At 30.1% G+C, this 22,025-nt stretch overlaps 1 protein-coding gene across 6 annotated transcripts in view; it reads right to left on the reverse strand.

The window, feature by feature from the left end:
- The window catches only part of LOC127727044 (solute carrier family 4 member 11-like), an 80,965-nt gene that overhangs the window by 53,163 nt on the left and 5,777 nt on the right, over positions 1–22,025 (reverse strand). Inside the window, exons 2-5 of one of the 6 annotated variants that reach the window (XM_052234450.1) lie at positions 20,123–20,309; positions 13,761–13,815; positions 4,188–4,369; positions 1,688–1,708 (exon numbers count right to left, since the gene is read on the reverse strand). In XM_052234450.1, the coding sequence (XP_052090410.1) occupies positions 1,688–1,708; positions 4,188–4,365 (199 nt within the window). In that variant the 5' untranslated portion in view covers positions 4,366–4,369; positions 13,761–13,815; positions 20,123–20,309. Of the gene's footprint in view, positions 1–1,687; positions 1,709–4,187; positions 4,370–8,284; positions 8,304–8,699; positions 8,823–11,716; positions 11,760–13,760; positions 13,816–19,803; positions 19,958–20,122; positions 20,310–22,025 lie in introns of those variants that run through there. The other 5 variants (XM_052234451.1, XM_052234452.1, XM_052234448.1 and 2 more) reach the window with 5 other exon arrangements.

Raw genomic sequence — 22,025 nt, forward strand, 5'->3', positions numbered from 1 at the left:
CGGACAGCCAAGAAAACATGATTCCCCCTCCATCACCAATATTCTAGACAGGGCATAATACAAAATTTTTTTAAAAATGCATGTAAATCAATGTTTGTGTTGTCTTTCTCCACAGTACATAATACACTGTAGTGGTATTAAATTAAGGCTACAGTAGTTTACTGGTGTTCAAAAAATTCTTCAGTGATTTCATCATAAAAATTGGAACAAATAATCATCATACATTATCAAGCAAAATGTCATTTTAAAAAAGAAGGGTCCTTGTACTCGTTTTCAAGCTAATTATTAAAATCACTCGAAAAATATATCTTTTCCCAATATGTCACAATTTGACATTCTGAAAAATAACATTTTACGTTGGCAATAAAAGTTTTTAAATCAAAAGCAATTAGCTTTTGCATGTTTGGAATATGAAACCATCTAAAAATATATACTGATAACCTATTCCATAATTCAAATATAAAACACGGAAACAAGTACAGTACACGTTTATCGATTTCAAAAGTCTGCTCAAACTGAAAAGAATCTATCAAAATGTAATTTTTTTAAATTTTAAAATGGTTTATTTATGTAAAGTTTGACATATTCACATGCAACGCCTATATAATGTTCCTTTTTCTTCTCAATTTATCCTGAATACTCTATTGTTGATAGAAAATGTTAAAAACAAGTTTGCAAAAATAGAAAGCATTGATCTCTCTATTTGTAGATACTGGAACATATTAACTCCTACGATCATTAAATCACCTATAAATACAGCTCATATAACTCATTCAGGCTTCAAAATTTCCTTCCTACCAGCTCTAATTATAACATAAAATTGACCAAAATATGACATAGTTGATGTAATTTATTGTTTATGATATGGGTGATTATTGTGCAAAAAGGTTAATTCTGAAATATCAAAGGGTAAAAAATATACTTTTAATAAGATAAAGAGTATGAAATAAGTGATGAAGAAGAAGGCCTTAGTTCAGATTTATTTTATTCTATAAATAAAAATATCAATTATATATAGTTAGAAGGCAGGGCTAGGAAACTCTTTCACAGAAATTAAAATGATGCCTGAAATTGTTCTTTTTAAACATGACCTTTAATCATTTTGGTACACCGTAGGCAGTGCTAGAAATTTTCCAGGAATCCAATCAACTTTTCAACTCTAACTTACATTAAGCCCTTATTGAATTTATACTACATTGGCTTCCATAACCATTCCAGTTAAATGTTCAACCAGAAAAACACCTTGAACTTGGCAATTTGTGTTTGTTTAGTTCCGATTTACTACCTCTTGAACTGTTAGCAGACATAGAGTCACATAAGGTAGCATATGGCTGGTGCCTTGACCCTGACATGATATATTACATACAGACACTTTAACAAACTCTCAAAGATAAACTATAATGTATATGATAGGCAAGTGAGATCAAATTCCCTGAGGCACAATGCAATTGAACTTTGATGTTGACATAAACAAAACAATTCTTGCTCTTCCTAATAATTTTATCAAATTATGGCCATGATCATTTTTCTTTTGACAGTCTAATGTACATTCTATGAAAAGATCGAAGAATTTTCCTTGAAGAAAAAACAAAAATATGTAACATAAAAAAAAGATTCCATGCCAAACATATATGTAAACAAAATGCATAAAAAGGGAATAAGATAAATATCCAAAGAATGCACCTACCATCCTCTTTATGTGTGTCAACTAAAAGATAATCAGCATAAATTAAATAACAGTTAATTTACAAGACTTGCTTGTGCACATTTTCTGGCACTTGTAAACTAAACTTAATTTTAAATAAAAGTTATTAGTTATTTAAACACTATCACTGTCACATGACCAACATTTCATTTCATTCCGATTTAAAACAAGGCCCCTAATGATGATTATAACAAAAGTTCGGTCCACTGAACTAATTTTTTCTCATGACAGTCACAAATGGCAGAAAAGGAAAACAAGCTTTAGAAATGCAGTTGATTTCCAATTAAAGTTTTAAAAAATACAGATGACATCAATGTACACCTACATTCCCAAAATTTAATACATTTGCATGTACTGCTCATCATGTAAAGTACAGATGACACCTATGTACACCTACATTCCCAAAATTTAATACATTTACATGTACTGCTCATCACGTAAAGTATTCAAAATTGGCATATTCACTGTGTCATATATAGTTATGGCTTCTAGCTGTGTTCAATAGTTATTGAATTTGAAAACAAGAAAAGACTTTATACTCTTATCTGACTAGCTATTTATCTTCCTTTCAGATTTTGGATACATGAACACTTAGTCTTTTTAAAATTTTCATATATTTATATATACCATACTATAAATGTGGTATAATGCAGGGTTACTGAACCTCAATACTTAATTTACTGTGTAAGGTTTGTAGACTATTACCGTTCCTACTCGCTTATTAGTCGGAAAATTGGGAGTAAAATTCATAATCCAGAGAGGGGGAACGACTAATAGACGAGATCTAGCGACCAGAGGAAAAATCCAAGCTTGAGAAAAGTGGTCAGGAGTGAATTTCCTGGTCAAAACTACGTTTTTGATTGCCAAACCTACATAAATCAATAAATAAAAAGTTTTTGTTGAAAATAAATGACTACAATACTGTCTTTGTGTTTTATTTGTTCTTTGGTAAACATTTTCTGCAAATTCGTGTTGAAATTCTACTGTTTCCGGTTTGTGTATTTTCATGGTCACATGGTTTTCCTATAAACCCAAAAGAAGAGCCAAGAACCAAAAATGAAAAGGAGATAACAATGTACCAAATGTGTGAAAGGATGTTTTCAGCGGAGTTATTGTGTCATTATTGTGATATCATGATATCAATTCAATGCTTATAAATCATATAATAATCAAAAAATAATTTTAAGATTCATTCCCAAAATCAAAATATTATTCATTAAAGTGTCTCAGGTAAACGAAAATTACAAAATTGATTGACAAGCCAAAATAATCCATTGATAACCCCAATTAAGAGACAAAGAGTTGTATTTACTAAAGGTGTGAAAACTATCAGTGATAGGTAAACAGATGACACTAATGAGTTGGAGTTAGTTATTTTAATATATTGATTAGCTTCACTTGATTTTTGTAAATCCTTTAATCATCACAATATAATAAGAATTATGAATTGTACATGCTCATTTAACACCGAGTTATGTATGCTGTGAAAAATATTTTCATCAAGTGTTGATTGACTTTAAATTTTTCAGGTTCATATTGGTTTATTTTCGCTTTTCTCAAACAATAGGTTGTTAGTCATACCCTACAAAATCATTGATGCATTATGTAAACAACACATGGCTAATCTAACATTTGAACAGTGAACAAAACAAGAGAAATGAATACATCTTTATTATTAACAGCAATATAAATTATCATGTTGAGCATCAACTAAATTCAAACCAAACAAACATTAATGCAGAAATGAATATTATTCCTGGATTTGCATTGGTTTTACCGGCGTTCAGTTACTGTCAGCTGAAAAAAAAAATGCCCAAATTTTGTCCGACTTATACGAGGGTCAAGAGGAAATCCTTAGAATTTGGAGCTGAAAAGGGCCCCCGACTTACAGTAGGATCGACTATTAGGCGAGTTTCTACGGTAGTGGTCCTATTGGCCATGGTGTTGTCAGTCCCTCAAATTTTGAATTTTAATAGCTTCCTTGGCATCATTTATATTTGTTTGTATTTGCTTGTAGTATACTTACAGGGGCTAATGTAACTCAAAATTTTCACAAGTGGAAGCCCTTTACTTTGCAACATAATCTCGTGGAATCATGAACAATGAATGAGTTGCATCAGTTATTCAGTAACTGAAAAACTAATAGATTTAACTCCAATTGATCAAATAATTTAGATAAGGAATGTTACACTATTAAACTATCATTTTTTCTTTGTCATGAGAAAAATCATGAAAAAAAAATGACTTCCTCCTATGACAAAGTAATTTTTGAACTATAAAAGTACAAAAGGTCTTTAAACTCAGCCTTCATCTTCATTTGCAGACTTGGTGCAAATAAAGTGAAGAAAAGGCTGTACAAAAATAACGAGATGCACAGTATATGTCAAGAGAAGACTAAACACAAGATAGAATTTTGGAAACCCTAATCTGAAATTTTCACTTTTGAAGTCTGTATGAACCAGATGTTTATAAATTAAGTTACCTGAATCACTTGTTTCATATCTGTTGACAACAGCATTATCAGTGAAGTCTAGATGCTGTTTTCCATTGGGCTTTCCTGTCTCTATCAAATGAAGGGCATCTGCACTGTTACCCGACTTTTCAGAACCTTTTTCCCACTCAGGAAACATACCATTCTGGTGATTTTCACTGTCACTCATTACCCTGTTGAAGAAAAATCGTCAAGTTAACGACGTTAACATTACAGAAAATGTGAAAATACTCCTCTTAAGATGGGTATAAAGATCCTGTGGAAATACTGTTCTAAAAGAGAGGTATAAAGATCCTGTGAAAAAGATTCTGTGAAAATACTCCTCTAAAGAAATGTATCTAGATCCATAACTGTAAATAATGCAACAATTACAACTAACTTGATTGTGTTATTTCACATCTTCAACAAAGATATACTACTATATTTATGTTTTAACAAAAATATACTGGCTCTGTTCCTTAGGGAAATGTAGTGTATTTATTGGTGTAATGGACAAGAAACTATGTTTTATTAAGCGAACAAAATCACTAAGGCATATTCTAAGCCAATGAAGTTGACAGCTGTCATGTATAATCATTCTTGCTTAAATCGAGCACAAAAAAGATCTGTATAAAATTAAAACAATTTTTTTCATTTTATTGCCTCTTCAATCAGAAAAAATATTTAAAAAAAACAACCTAATATATGATATGATTTCCTAGCACACAACAAGTTTCTGCATTAGCCTGTACTGCTCACTTGGAATTTTGGCCAAAAATAAATTGATACAATGCAACAAGATAACTTGTTGAAAATTGGAGGTAGGTAGTTCATGACATTTTCAGCATATTTGCCTCTGTCAGATTTTCTCTATCTATTATGATTTCAAGATATAAGACAATTAAAGCATTTCATCCTTGTGTTCTATTTTTTGGCATGGCAGTCTTTTTTTTTTACTGACCAAGTTTAACTAAATTTGATTGAGTTGTTTCAGAGGAAAAGCTCTTTGAAAAAGTATAAACGGTTACAAAAAATTATGGTTCAAGGCTATAACTCATTGAACAGTTTCTACCTATTTAATATATTTTTGAGATAATAGGCAAAAACATGAAAATTAGCCAAAAAATGTCTTCCTTAAGGAGTCATCTGATAATTTTTGTGAAATGAGGAAGTAGGTACTGGTAGGTGTTGACATCTTATTTTATTATCTATTATCATACCTGCCAACCTGTAAGATCCTCTAAAGGGATACAATTTGAAGGTTGGATCATAAAATATACATTTTCTGACATTTCATGTCAGTTGTTATGTCAAATTTATATCTATGTTTTTTATTTTTTTGTTTTCTAAACTTTTGACCTGGAGCATTAAAGATTAATGCAGAAACATGTAGTACTCTAGGAAATCATATCATATATTAGGTTGTTTTTTTTTTTTTTAATTTTTCTGATTGAAGAGAAATTCTCCAATAAAATTAAAAAATAAATCTTATATCAATTAACAAACATGAACACAAAACAATTAAAACTTGTGTTTGGTCAACAAAATACTAATAGGCTTATTCTAAATCTCTCTACAGTGTTGGACAGGGCAACACAATGGGTGAAGAATCAACTTCTGGATCCTTCTGCCAATCATGACATTTTGTGTTAAAGCCTCCATGGGTGTCTGACTCTGAATCACCCAAAAATAGAGGGCATCTAACAGCAGTATAAATAACATTAATTTGTAAAGTGTTCCATGGAAACCTATGTCTTGCTAGTGACTGCAACTGCCAGCTAGTGTAAAAATGTAATGTTAATACTATTTATCAATCTTATATCAATTAAAAAACATGAACACAAAACAATTCTAACTTGTGTTTGGTCAACAAAATACTAATAGGCTTATTCTAAATCTCTCTACAGTGTTGGACAGGGCAACAAAAAAGTGTTCCATGGAAACCTATGTCTTGCTAGTGACTGCAACTGCCAGCTAGTGTAAAAATGTAATGTTAATACTATTTATCAATAAAATACAGAACTAAAGACTCCTTCGAGTTTGATTAGTTCACATTACATTTTTGTATAAAATTGATACAATGCAAAAAAGAAATAGTTTTTAGCAAAAAAGCAAAAAATGTCTATCAAGGGCAATAACTTTTACAAAAAGTAGACTAGCTATTTGGACCCTTTTTGACTTATTTGTAGAGTTTGCCCTAATGATTATTTTTGCTATTATCAGTTTCTATGAGACTCCCTATTATAGGTTTCCACAAAAACCGGCAAAAATCCTCTTCCAAGGACAATTACTCCTAAATGTAGGCAACTGACCGTTTGGGACATTTGACTTATTTGTAGATCATGTTCTGATGATCATTTTGCTGTTACCACTTTCTCTCGATCTACAATAGAATTGCAAAAAACACAAAATGGATAAAAATTGTATTTAAGATTAATAACTCCTGTGAGGTGTCAACATACACAATTTGGACCGTGACTAATTTGTAGATCTTGTCCTGCTGATAATTTTTACCATTAACAATTTCACTTCATCTATTATAGTTGTCAGAATGGACAGTAGGTAGATCTTAACACATGGAATTTTTGTCCATGTAAGATTTTCTCTATTTGTAACAATTTTAAAGATAAAGGACAATACTTGAGTTTTATCCCATGTTCTATTTTAAGCCTTGGCAGCCATGTTGGTTGATTGGTAGGATCATCAGACACATATTTTCATGCTTATTTGGTGGCATTTTCCTATGATCTATTGTTTTTTCTCTTTGATCTTTACAATTTTTGCTAAATCTCACACATTTGCTTCATGAAAACTTGACAGTCCTGTTGAACTGAATACCCAATGGATGATTGTGGTCAAGTATGGTTCCTTATTTTAATGACAACATTTTTGTACAAGTTACTACGGACTGACACCAAGTGATGAGACAAAAACTGACAATCCTAGTCAATTAAGTTTGGAGTAGAGTGCACCTGCCTCGTGCAGGATTCGAACTCACAACCTCAGTGTTGACAGGCTAGTGATACAGTATTTCGACTACTTAGACCACTAAGCCACCGAGGCCCCTTGTATCAATTGAATATGAAGAAACTTGTAGAAATGAAAACAAAATAAACAATAACATTTTATTTGAATGCATCTATAGGTTTTGATTAAATAAAAAATTCTCATCAACACAGTCAAGGTGTACTGATTTGGCCATTAACCTCTATGAATGAATGAATCAATCAATCAATCAATGCATGAAAGTTCAAGCGAGAAAAAGAATTAAAAAGTCCAATACTGCAAGTTTTCCACTTTTTTTTTAAAAGACCATATGTCAATTGAACTTATGTGTCTTCCCTTGAGTGGCCTTCATAATAGACATGCTTAAAAATCCCTGTAGGCAGTACTCATTTTTACTGTATCATAAAAATAATTCTGTACTGTGTAACCATTATTCATTTAAAGATAAAAATTCTAAATCATGAAACCAAATCTTTACATTTAATATAAAAATATAGAATAAGTAGATTTGGTATGAATGCCAATGAGACAAGTATCCATCAGAGATCAAAAGATGTAAACTAGGTAACTGTATGGCCTTTAACTATAAGCAAATCACATACCATGTAGTAAGCTATATGACAAAATTTGAAACAAAAAAACAATGACCTGATTTGTGCCAAAAACAATAACTGGAAAACAATATGGCACACAGCAACAAATGACTACCATTGAATTACTGACTTTAGACAGGCACATGTAGAACTGAAGCAGGGTTAAATCACGTTCATTTGAGAGTGATACACTCTTCCCTAACCTTAGACAGTGGGATCATGTATTTTTGAAAACATATTTCAAAATATTCTCCATTCAATCTTCTTTAGAAAAGAAATACAAAGATTAAAGAAGAAGTTCTCACAAAGAACAGACAGTTTTATGGATATCCTTCTTTTGTCAATATACATCATAAAATTTATTTAATATTCAGATTCTGCAGGTTATATTGAAAAACATGAGAAAGTACACAATATGCTTTCTATTTGTTTATCCTGGCAAGGTAATTACATGTAGATATCAATGGTTATTATAGGATAACTCTACAATAATTATTACAGGACACTTACGATTAAAAGACATTAATTTCCGTTATTCATTTCTCACTGAATAGTCAAAGGAACTATGGTGATAATGATCAGTAATTATATGACCTTTGTATGAATGTACTAAATGGTTGCATCTGTGCCAGGTGCAACTCCTACAGGTATCCTATATATATTTATTGATAATAGCGAACAGCTTACTGGTATCCTTTCTATTTCTAAGTAGTAAAACAGCTGATTGTAGCATATCTACAAAAACTGTAAATCAGTCTTGGATCAATAGAATAATACAAAGTCATTCATAATATAACGCACCTTAGCTTAACTGAACAATAGCATATATAAAGCATGTGACGTCTAACAAAATTTTAAAGAAAATATTATCAAAAATACACATGTTGTTGAGTGAAAATAAAGATCAATAAATGTGTTTCCTTACCCTGCTTCCTCATGTGGTAAATCAAATGTAATTTTAACCATTTCACTACAATATTTCCTTCTTTTCAAATGGAAAAAAACATGTGTATTAAGCGTGCAAATACTAAAATAGAGTTAGGTAGTTTCCTAGGGTATGACTAATAGCAGTGAACACAGGTTAATATTACACATGTGGTACATCAAACTAAAATAAATTGTTGTCACTTTTATTTACACCTTTATTTTGACATTTATTAATAAAACACCACTTAAAAGAAGAAAAAAATAATTAATCTTTCATTGTAAAATTTTTAGCCTCAAGACAATTGTGCAAATATTGTCTGACCAGTATTGATTTTTTTATTTGCATGGTCAATTCATCAAACAGTAAAATGATTTAAGGTCATTCAGGTTAACAACTATTTTAATCTTTTAATCTAAATTTCAATATTCTTCATTAAGAAAAATAAGTGACCAGAGAGAAGAAGTCAAATAAAGATTGTAAAGGGGAGATAATTCTAAATATTCTTTAATTATTTTTTTTCAGGAAAAGCCATTTATTGAACAATGCAAATTTTATGTCATATTTTTTTTTATTTTACATGGTAAGAAGAAAACTGATTTTGGCAAATTTTTCAAATAATCAAAATGAAAAGGGTTAAGACTATATATCAAAAGAGGAATTTGCTTTTAAAAGATTGGTCATTCAATATATGAATTGTTCATGATCAGGGTTTTTTTCCCATGACAAAATGCAAGTCAATATCAAAGACAAACACCATTATGGTAATGATTATTAGACAGAAAGACTAAATAAACTCATTAAAAAACCATGGCATATACAGTGTATGCAATAGGTTGAAGATAGAACTAATAAGAACGGATACTGAATCGATTAAAATTTACATTTTATTAATTGAAAAAAAAGATTGGTTGTTATAGTAATTTATTGATCTGGTAATTAATGAAATTAAGGGTTAAATAAAATTCTAAGTTTAATCAATGTTTTCCCCTTAAAAATTATATGCTATCATAACGATCTTAATTAACTGAATAAAGACTGATTTTGTTTTCAATTATATTATATAGTTTCACATGCAAACAGGATTATCCATTAATATACCATTACCTGATAAAGGCGGAAAGTTTAGGTAACCGTATATACACAAGGCACGTTGAATAGATTCCTTGTATCTATGAGAACTGTCTACTACAAATTTCAACCAGGTTTTTAAACCTCAATTCATCTAACAAGTTTGAACCTTAACTTTATACTTTAACCAGTTTTGTTTGAACAGATTCCCCTTAAAATTAATACTTCATATCTATTCCTTTTTCAAAACCCATGAAAAAAGGAGTTCTTGTTACATGATTGACAGACAGACAGAAGGAAGCAGGAAAGACAGGACCAGTGCAATCCCCATAGCCAAAATTAGTTTGAGGAGAGATTGCCTGCTTGTAAAAATGAACATACAGCTCTCTAATTTAGTAAAGCAGTAATAAAAAGGTTATGTTCATCCTACTGCTTTAACTAGTTTGACAATTACTACACACCTGTAGTCATTAATAAACATTTACAATGCCAAACATTAGGACGTTTATATCAAACTTCAAAGAATTTTTATTTCAATGACCAGAAGGTTTTAATTACATCATTTGAAATTATCACCTGAAGGCTATACAATGTTAATCAGACTCTGATAATTGTTATCATATCTAGAACTATTTTAAGGATTTAAATGCATTTTCCTTAATCAACGGTTTAGATCTGCATTTCATTCTGCATTTTATACACCTTAAAGATAATGCATTTAAATTTTGAATTTTCAGAGTCGACTGAGACTTTTGTTTAAGTTTTATTAGAATCAGTTTGTTTGCTCTTTAATACTTTCAGATTTCTTATATTAGTTTTTGATAATCTCTGGTGAGGAAGAAGTTCTTGAAATGGGCAAATTGAGCATAAATAAATCAAGTATTATGTAACTTTGTTTTACTTCCACTGGGTGGGTGCCACTGCTGTGGTGGACTAAAAGTCCCAAAGGGTATCATTAGCCCAGGAAGCCACTACTTTTGTACTGGCATGACATAACTTTGATATTGATATATTTGTTTTACATTTTGCCATGTCAGGTCTTTAATAGCTTACTATGTATTACAGGTTTTGCTCATTGTTGTAGGTCATACAGTGACCTATAGTTGCTAATATTTATGTCATGGTATCTGGTGAATAGTTTTCTGATTGGCAATCATACCACTTATACCACATCTCCTTATTTTCATGTTAAAGAAATTTTCAGTGATTAAAAGATACCAAATATGTATAAATTCTTAAGTTATCCTCTAAATGCAAATGTGTTTCTTAGATTGCTTTTTTAGTTGGTTTTGAGTACCACTGATAAAAAATAAATTACTGAAATACACATGTAATGCATCAAATTAAAAAAAAATCATAAAAAAAACACACAGTATCCTCCCATGATGACCAATATGTTGGGATTTAATTCTTTTTATGTATTTTATTTAAATGTGTTACGTTTTTGTATGTTTATCACATGTGCCTACTAAACTAAAATTTATGTATGACCATATATAATATAGCCAAATTTCCAGTGTATTCATCAGGCACTATTACATTTTTTTGTCTGTTGAATAAATAGAAACAGCCAAAAGTTATGACCAAATTTTTTTACTTTAAGGTCAAAATGCAGGTCATGAGGAAATATGAAATTTTCACAATGTTGACAGTTTTGAAATTTAATCTACTTAAATAAAACTGTTCATTGATAATGAAAATGAAGAAAGTAGCATTTTCAGAACTATACTTTTTTGCATAAACCTTTATTCATTAAGATAAAAACTAGTTAATAATACAGTATCATAACTGATAATGCAACTGTCTTAAACTTTATTTAACTGAATTTGTACATGTTCAAACATAATCACTGTGATTATATAAAATTACATGTGAAAAAACTATGTGTTCAATAAAAGAAAATGAAAATCTTCAAAATAGCTAAAATAAAATGAAAGATTGCAAACCTTGTTTCAGTGTTCTGATAAGAAACTCCATCTAAAGCCAACAATTTACTTGTATATAATCTGCTGAAATAGGTTATCAATTAAAGTCTTAAAGTTTTTGTATCATTAGAGGGCTTCCCTGTAAAGTTTTAGTTTTAGTTGTCATGTTAAAACAAACAAATGTCCAAACTGGTATGTGACCATTATAGAACATTTATCTATTTTGGGTATATATCTTTACCACTGATGTATCTAAATGCTGCCTCATTATAATTACCTTATATGAGATCATAAATACATGTGTTTTATTTTATATGTCAATTGATTAAATTAAGCTGTATTTATCCTGCAATTGGATGTCTTATTAAACATATACAGCCCAACAGATATCGCTAGCCTGTATTTGTATACTATACAGATATCGCTTTAAGCTCCGCCCACTGCCGGACTACATTTGTGTATTGCTGTTGACAAGTGTTGTATGAACCTCAGTGACCTCAGAATGTGTATTGCAGTCGCATTCAAATGACGTACTGCTTGACCTTGTGTTAACTATAGATCAATTTACGTTCTGTTTGTTTTGAAGTATTTCTTTAAAGCCCATTTTCTGCTAACAGACAAACATGAACAGCAGGATTAACTCCATTTTCTTCGGCGCCAAATGTGTACATGTAATCAACCATGCAACAATGTCAATTTCAGCATGTTCAGTGAATGTCACATTCAGTTCAAAATTCTGAAGCGTAGGAAAAATCATACACTTTTGTTTTAAATCAGTCAATGTTTTGTTATTTGTCTTTATTGTTGAAATTAGTTGTTATGGTATAATAGATAATTAATAACTTTGAGCGATGTACTATTGTTGACCATGCAAGATTCTTTTCTGCGTACCGGTCTGATTGTGTGATATTTAATATTACTACGCGGGCCTCAAAAGATTTTTAATCGAAAATAAATGCAATAAATGCGAGTTTTTCTATCTTTTAAAGCAAAAACAATGTACAAAATTAATCGCAGGATAAAGACAATAACTGTTTAGTGTCTTTAAATATCAGCTGTATTTGTACTCGGCTCGAAACAGGAGTAATAGCTCGCTGAAGCTTGCATTACACCTGTTTCTTAGCCTCGTACAAATACAGCTGATATTTAAAGAGACTAAACAGTTATTGTCTATGTATCTGTTGATGTACAGAAAAATGCATTTAATAATCTTGCCAGTTTCAAACCAAAAATTTTTCCTTATGGAAACTTCAAAAATATTAGTAAATGTCATACAACTAAAGAGAAAGATTAAATGCAAATTCATAAATAAAATATACATCATCAAAGTAAAAAAAATTGTGTATAAAATAGAAAGGGCTAAATACGAAAAATAAAAACATCAACGAAAATACTCTTGATTTACAAAAATTAAGATGAAAAAGACCTTCTTTAAAACCTGTCTACAAAGTAAGAATTTATAATTCACTTAATTATTGTTTTTTCTAAAATGTTCAGTGACATATATTTCATGAATATTCCAATCAAATTAAACAAAAAATTGTTATTATTAGTCAGACAAAGATGAAGGAAGGCAAAATTAGGACTGACCTTGGAAAAAGACGGCATGTTGGATAGGGTCAAAAACTTCTTTGAAACAGGTCACATATAGATCAATTAGTCATTGCAAGGGTACAGTTGAAAAAAGTGAGTGAGTGTTACACCCTTTTAGAAATCTTGGCCCTCAATGAACTTGGGAGTATTAGATTTAACATTCCACATTCTGACTTGCTGTGTATATTTAATCTTGACGCTTTGTTTATTCTCAACTGTTGTGGATTTTTATAGAGAATGACATGGTTTAAATGAAGACAGCATAGGACCCCAAAATAATCACTGATGTAAACAATAATTTTAACATTACCACTAGCTCAGAATAGCAGGATAACAGTCTACTTTATTTGTTTACATTCAAGTAAAGCAAATAATTATTTGTATACCTTTTATTTGTAAAATAGTTGGCAGATTGAAGGATTACATAATTTTTATTTAAAAATGAAAAAAGAGCAGTCAAACATGTACTTACTTTTATTGAACTCCGTACTTATCCAGCTATAATGTATGTTGGCCTTATCAATAACCTACAAAATAGATATTTATATATCTCATTGTTATGTCTATATTAAATAGTATATTAAATTAATTAACAAGTTCTATCAAGTACCATGTCAAATACCTATAGATATAGTTTAATATCAAGTACCATGTCAAATACCTATAGATATAGTTTAATATCATGTACCATGTCAAATACCTATAGATATAGTTTAATATCAAGAACCTTGTCAAATACCTATAGATATAGTTTAATATTCCATTTTAACAGTTGTAGTATGTAGTTCTAAATAGTCAGGTGAGTGATAATATTTCCTGAAGGTCCAATGTCAATATATGCAGTAAAATACATCCCCCATGAGAGGTGTTGATCTGAATTTTGAAATTCTTTATTATATAAACTGATCACAGGCATTCAAATGAGTTAAAAGGGTATCTAAGCACATACATTAATAACTCATTCAAACAATAAAGTAGTAGATTAAAAACACTTATGACACTTAAAGAGGAGCATAAGGTCCTCTAGCACATAAAATTCACCATGGAGATTTTGAAAAGTTGGCAGGTATGAAAATGTTGTTTGTTTTATTAATGTCTTTCAGTGATACATATTTTACAATTCGTAACAGAATGGAATTTGGTTTCTTTAAGTATTATTTAAATTTTGAATTAACTATGCAAACTTTGGAAATAATACATAATCATCCTAATTTTCAGTAGAGTCTAGATAAATTAAACCAAAAATTAGACCATGACCATGGAACCATGAAATCTGGGTCATACCATGGAACCATGAAATCTGGGTCATACCATGGAAAATTCTTACTATACCATTCCTTACCTTATTATATACTATGGTGAAGTAACTGCATTCCTTTTTAAGGGCAATTTCACTCAAAGTTTGCAGGAATATAGACCGATAATATTAATTGTGTTGAAACATGATCAACTTAAATATGTTGTGAATCTTACTCAAATTACATAATGAAGACATAGGCAATGATTTTAGGGACATTAGATATGTAATATTGAGTATAAATATAAATATATGTTTAATATTTTGTTAAAGATTAAGACTATCTTGTAAGGAATGGAATATTATTTAACATTGTCACTCAGTCTTATAATATTTTTACAAAGGATTTATTTTATTGAACGATTGGTTAGTGATAAACTTTTTAACCTTTCCATTGTATTATAATATATCAATGTAACGACTTATACTATGAAATATAAAAGGATCAGACAAAATTATGGTTCAGATTTTGCTATTTCTCACACAAGACCATAAGATGAATAACAAACTATTTGTTATTTGATAGAAAACTTTACTTTTAAAATTTTTATCCAGATGGTGTATCAAATACAAACACCCGTTTTGTTCATTAAGCATTTGGATGACACTGGTTGTTCAATGGTATAAATGATGAGTTATCAGGATAAAACTTGGTCATAAAACAGGACCTGTAGTACATTATTAAAATCAGGCAAAATTTTACTTATGTGTAGATCTTATCTTGCTGATCATTTTTGTTATTTAAAGATCTTGCTGATCATTTTTGTTATTTAAAGTGTCTATCTATCTTTTATAGTTTTCAAGAGAGTAGTCAAAAACATAAAATATTGGTTAAAATCGTCATTAAAGAGCAAGTACTCCTACAAGGAGTCGACTGATGATTTTGGCTATTTGACATATTTGTAGATCAAGTCTTGCTGATCATTTTTGCTAATTTAAGTTTCTATCTATCTATTATAGTTTACAGATATTAGGCAAAAGCACAAAAAAATGGTAAAAATCATTATCCAAAGGCAATAACTCCAATAAGAGGTCATCAGACGATGTCAAGATTGCGAACGTATTTGTAGATCTTGTCTTGCTGATCACTTTTGCTTATTTAAGTTTCAATCCATCTATAATAGTTTTTCAGATATTAAGCAAAAAAGCAAAAATTTGATAATAAGAGTCATTAAAGGGCATTAACTTCGATCAGAAATCGTCTGACAGTTTTGAAGTAAATAGACAATATGTAGATCTCATTCTTCTGAAAATTTTTGCCCCCCTCCCCCCCCCCCCCCCCCGACAGATTTTCTCCATTCATAGTGGTTTTCAAAATAATAGACCAAACTTTCATTTTACTCCTATGTTCTATTTTTAGCCATGTTGGATGGTAGGCTGGGTCACCGGACACATTTTTTAAACTAGATACCCTAATGATGATTGTGGTCAGGTTTGGTTAAATTTGGCCCAATAGTTTCAGAGGAGAAGATTTTTGTAAAAGTTAACGATGATGGATGACAGACGACAGACACCAAGTGATGAGAAAAGCTCACTTGATATTTTAGGTCAGGCAAGCTAAAAAAGGTCATACCAACTTTTTGAGGCAAGTTTCCAGACTGCCCAAGATGTATCAGCAATCAAAATTATATGGTTATTGCTATAGTTTATGAGAACTACATGTAGATGTCAAAAAGTATATGCATATTTGTTCCAAAACATTAAAATTGTAAAAAAAAAAAAATATTACCACTGGTTTAACACAATTATTTTACAATGTGCACCTGCAGCTATTATCAAAAAAGTAAGGATTGCAAGTATCCACTAGCATGACTAGGAAATATTATATTTCAATCATTATATAAAAAATTCGTAAGGGTTCCGCGGAACCCAGTGTCTCGCCTACTTTTGCTGTTAATCGCAGGCTCAACAAAAATGAGGGAAAAAATCAATAAAAATATTCCTTTAGATACTATCTTTTGATTGTAAGAAGCTTCTGTGAAAGTTTGGTATAAATCCAGGATATTTTATGAATCTAATAAATGTTTTAAAAACTTTAACTGCAGACTGTATTTAATGTAAACTGGAAGAAAAACAAAGTCCATTTATAACTAAAATATGGATAAACAGGTACAAATTTTAACAAAATTTCCTTCTAGATACTAGCTTTTGATCATAAACAAGCTTCTGTCCAAGTATGGTACAAATCCAGGACAGTTTAAGAAAGTTATTAAAATTTTAAAAACTATAACCACAGAGTGAATGTATTGTTTCCTGGCAGAAAAACTAAGTCCATTTATGAGTAAAATACGGAAAAAAGGAAATTTTTTTTTAACAAATTTACTTCTGGATACTATCTTATGATCATAAACAAGCTTCTGTCCAAGTTTAGTACAAATCCAGGATAGTTTAAGAAAGTTATTAAAATTTTAAAAACTTTAACCACAGAGTGAATGTAATGTTTCCCGGCAGAAAAACTAAGTCCATTTACAAGTAAAATACGGAAAAACAGGAATTTTATTTTTACAAAATTTACTTCTGGATACTATCTTATGATCATAAACAAGCTTCTGTCCAAGTTAGGTAGAAATCCAGGATAGTTTAAGAAAGTTATTAAAATTTTAAAAACTTTAACCACAGAGTGAATATTTGTGGACGCCGCCGACGACAACGACGACGACGACGATGCCGACGGAATGTAGGATCGCTATGTCTCGCTTTTTCGACTAAAGTCGAAGGCTCGACAAAAAATCAATAAATTTCTTTTTTGCATAGTCACCTTACTGTTAATATATATCAAACTGTCCACTTATAACCTAAACACTTGATATCTTAAGATAAGTCTTCAACTGATAACTTAACCTACAAACTTGATATCTCTTAAGATAAATCTTCAAGTTATAAGCCTTAAATCTAAAATTTCTACATTTCAATATTTTAGAGTAACTATATAGTTGGGTAAAGTGTAAAATCCTAACAGGACTGGACTTGACAAATCCATGAGTCTAGTCCAGCAAAGATTTTACACTTTTTTTCAACCATAAGAGTGATTGATACAAGACAACACAAAGAGATTCTTTTACACACAGATCCTTTCATAGTATATATATATATATTTGTTCAGGCAATAGAACTTAAATTCTATATTGCCTTTTTTTTTTTTGGTATAAAATTAATCTCATTTGAGTATGTGCTTTAATTTACCATGGATTCATCCTTGCAACTACTTATAGGATTGTTGGTCATTTAGTATCTGAGATCTGTTCTAAAGAAATAAAACTTGAAAAAGTCAATGCAGCATAAAATTTAGGTCAAAAATCACCTACCGTACTTCTTGAGGGATGCTGCTTTACTCAATGGTCAAACACATGTTGAACCAAAACAAAGACTTTAGTACATTGATTATTTATTTATACCAGAGAAATATAATACATGGTATTATTAATTATACTTGTATTATATCTCTTAGTATCTGAGATTCAAACTCAATAACAAACATAATACAAACCATCAAGTCAAAAACTTTTTCAAAAAGTAAAATCACAAAAATACTGAACTCCGAGGAAAATTCAAAAAGGAAACATAATACAAACCATCAAGTCAAAAACTTTTTCAAAAAGTAAAATCACAAAAATACTGAACTCCGAGGAAAATTCAAAAAGGAAAGTCCCTAATCAAATGGCAAAATCAAAAGCTCTAACACAGAAAAGCCACTAAACCAAAAAATATCAAACATGTGACCTTCATCTTACTGGATATGGTTAGTCTCTCCAGGGTGCAGATATACACCAAATCATATGACTGTATCATAAATAATTTCTGAGAAATTGCTCCTGATGTACATGCAGTCATTGACAGTGGGATACTCTTTTAGTCCCCCTTAATTTGATACAAACCAAAATAAAAAATATCTACCTTTTGAGAAATCATATGTCTTGTAGAATTAGTTCATTTGATGCCTAAAAGGTCACTTAAATCAATTCATCACAAATTCTATTTCCATTTGCAGTAAAATATTCATAAAATGTTCAATGTATTCCTGTTATCCATATGAACTTTGGTAATCACTTTTTAAAATCTTAAATTATATATTTAAAAAATATCCACTTGCAGTGTCAGCTTTTATTGAATTAAATCCTTTTCTTCAGTGGGAGTGTGTAAAAGCCCTAACACCTTATGAAAACAAAATCTGTATAGCTTAAATGTTTAATTATATAGTACAATGTGATTATCTTATTTGAATATCAAACAGATGTTTAACCAAAACACAGACTATAGTCATGATAGTACATTGATTATTTATTCACACCAGACATGTATAATTAATACTTGTATTATATCTCTCTGCTTATACATATATATCAACCATAAAGAATTTTATTGAACTATTGAATTTATAATTATAGGTTTTAAAACAACAGAAATGAAAATGCAAGTTTATATAGTATATATATTATATTTATGTTATATGAAAAAAACACGTAATAACATTTGATTGACATTCTAATTAGGCAGACTTATGGACATAATATATTTTAGCCCATGGTACTTGTTTTTGTCTTGGTAATTTGTACTATCGCATACTTTAACTGGAGAAAAGGCAAGGCACATTTCATACACATAATAAAATTGCTAGACTTGAATGGATTAAAGAATAATAATATTGTACAAGTAATTTTTAAAGTAAAATGAATATTTTAATTTTAATTTTCTTTCAGTTGCTTTTAGGCATCCAATAACTATATGAAGTGATTGTGTAAGGTTTATTTCATTCCAATATAAATACAAATTCAAGAAATATTTTGTGTAATCATTAGGAAAATACAAGATTCAAATTATTCAAAACATAAAATATGTTCATGTTCAGCTTAACATGAAATATGGAATGGAGGGTTCCATCAAGTCTTATTTCTGGATTCAAATGTAAACTGTAAGATATTTTGCATGCATAAATTTTCATGTTATAAATGTAAAGTTTGTGCTTTGATAAGGAAAAATACTGAAAATCAATCTGTTAAAAAAAGTTATTGCAATACTTGAAATTGTATAATACACATTGCATCATCTTATAATTAAAGGGGGACACCCACCCATCGGGTACCCCTTTATCTGTCAGTGTAGTCTGTAAAGCTGAGATTAAGAATAACATGAATGTGTCCAAATAGATAATTATGATGCCAGGGTCATTATCACTGTTCTACTCTACAATGTAGGACAACTGCTTAGCTTGTGTTCTTACCTAGTAAACTCCTGAAAAAACTTTCTAATTCAAACATGCATTAATCCATTAAATAATCAATGTGTCCAGAATTTATATTACACTCTAAAACGTTTTAATAATGCAATAGTTAATAGCTTTAAAATTGTTTATGAAAAGAGAAAACACCACCAGATATATATAACCTTCAACAAAAATAAACACTTAAAAATTAAAGCTATCCGTCAAATTAATCATATATATGTGCTTAGCATGACAAGTATGCATTTTTTGCATTACATGTATATATATATGTAATAGTAGGTATTATATACATAAAAACAATATTGATATTCCTTACCCGATTTAAATATTTCTAATTATAATCCATACAGGATCTGAAGGCTTTATGAATATATCAATAAAGTCTATAGTAAATATTTGGCAGTGGATCATCAGAAAACTTGAATGTTATCAGTGTTGTACTATCATAATGTCACATCACAAAGTTCAAAAACTTGGGTAACCATCCAACTATGTCACTTGACCTGTAATATTATAATATCTTGTTATTAATCAGATATCATCATTAAGATAATTAATACAATAAAACAGATCAATATACAATGTATATGTACTTTTTCTATAGTTCAAGGCTGAAATCTAAGGTTAAACAAGAAATGTGTCCTTATGTTTTAATGCACGTTGTTTAACCAAACATAAAGTATTTATGTGCTAAAATGCTCCATCTATTTTGAACATATGTGTACATAATTGAGCACATGCAATTATGTACACTTCAACATTAGCCTTTACTTTCTAAATACAATAGAACAAACACAAGTTTGGATACTGAATGGCGCAGTGACCACCTCAAATTTTATTTTCCTAATACAATATGTATCTGATCTGGTTAAGTCCATCAAACTAAAATAATAAAGTCCATCAAAAACACAAGATACACTGCCTGACAGAATCTTGGACAATATCATGTTCTGCAACAAAATAATCTACAAAATAAATACAACACATTTAAATACTGTTCTATATAAAACTTAAATACAAATATTTTGTATACAAAAAAAAAAAAAAACTTCTACCTATATATATGACGTGCGATTGTGTGGTCACTACCCAGTCCTCGATAACTAAAAAACCCGTGCAATTACCTTTTATACTGACCGCCAAACCGGTTAACGGCAATAGTTATACAACTTATACAAAATCCCCATTATAAAATTAATGCGCAATCTTTCAAATTCATTCCGCATACCGCACATAAATTCATTTATGTTTTAATGCACGTTGTTTAACCAAACATAAAGTATTTATGTGCTAAAATGCTCCATCTATTTTGAACATATGTGTACATAATTGAGCACATGCAATTATGTACACTTCAACATTAGCCTTTACTTTCTAAATACAATAGAACAAACACAAGTTTGGATACTGAATGGCGCAGTGACCACCTCGACGCACAAAGAAAGTAGACAGAAATATACATGTAACTAAATTCCAAGATTCTTAGAAACTGATAAACGCTTTTGTAAATTTTCTAACACATATCCGTCTTTGGCTCTATCTGATTTCCAGCGACCATGAATTTTAAATAATCTATCAGATATGCCATACTGAGCGGCGGCTGTTGCCCCTCCAGCTCTAAAGCTATGTAAACCAAAATCAGATATACTACAGCCAAAATCAGCTAATGCCATAGATACGATTTCTCTAGTTCTAGTGTACGACAAACATACATTTTTCTTTCTTAATGAAAATACATTGCGACTCTTAAAAAACGAGATCGATCTAAAAATATACATATCGGACTTCATATCTATATTCGCTACATCTAAATAATTTGAAAGTAGAGCAACAGGACATTGTGGACTTTCTAGCTTTGATATGAAAACATGGTTGCCTTTTCTATAGCAATCTGTTTTGCTCCTTTCGACAAAAATATCTATATAACCGTCACAAAAACTTATATGTTTGGCTTTAATGTTACATAATTCATTAAAACGTAAAAAACCAGTATACGCTAAAGAACAGATAGTAAGTAAACGTAAATCTTTGAGTGTGCTATTGGAAGTATTATATCTAGCAAACAATTTAATCATAATATCAGGTGTCACAGGTTCCTTTTTCTTGATAGGTCTAGAAAGTGTTCTTCTTGCTGACTCAACTATTGAAGAAATTAAATCAGAGTCGCAAGGATTTTTTACGCCAGCTAAATTGTGTGCCCATCTGATACTATAAAATGC

Source organism: Mytilus californianus, unplaced genomic scaffold (assembly GCF_021869535.1).
Source record: "Mytilus californianus isolate M0D057914Y unplaced genomic scaffold, xbMytCali1.0.p SCAF_19, whole genome shotgun sequence".
Taxonomy (NCBI): Eukaryota; Metazoa; Mollusca; class Bivalvia; order Mytilida; family Mytilidae; genus Mytilus; species Mytilus californianus.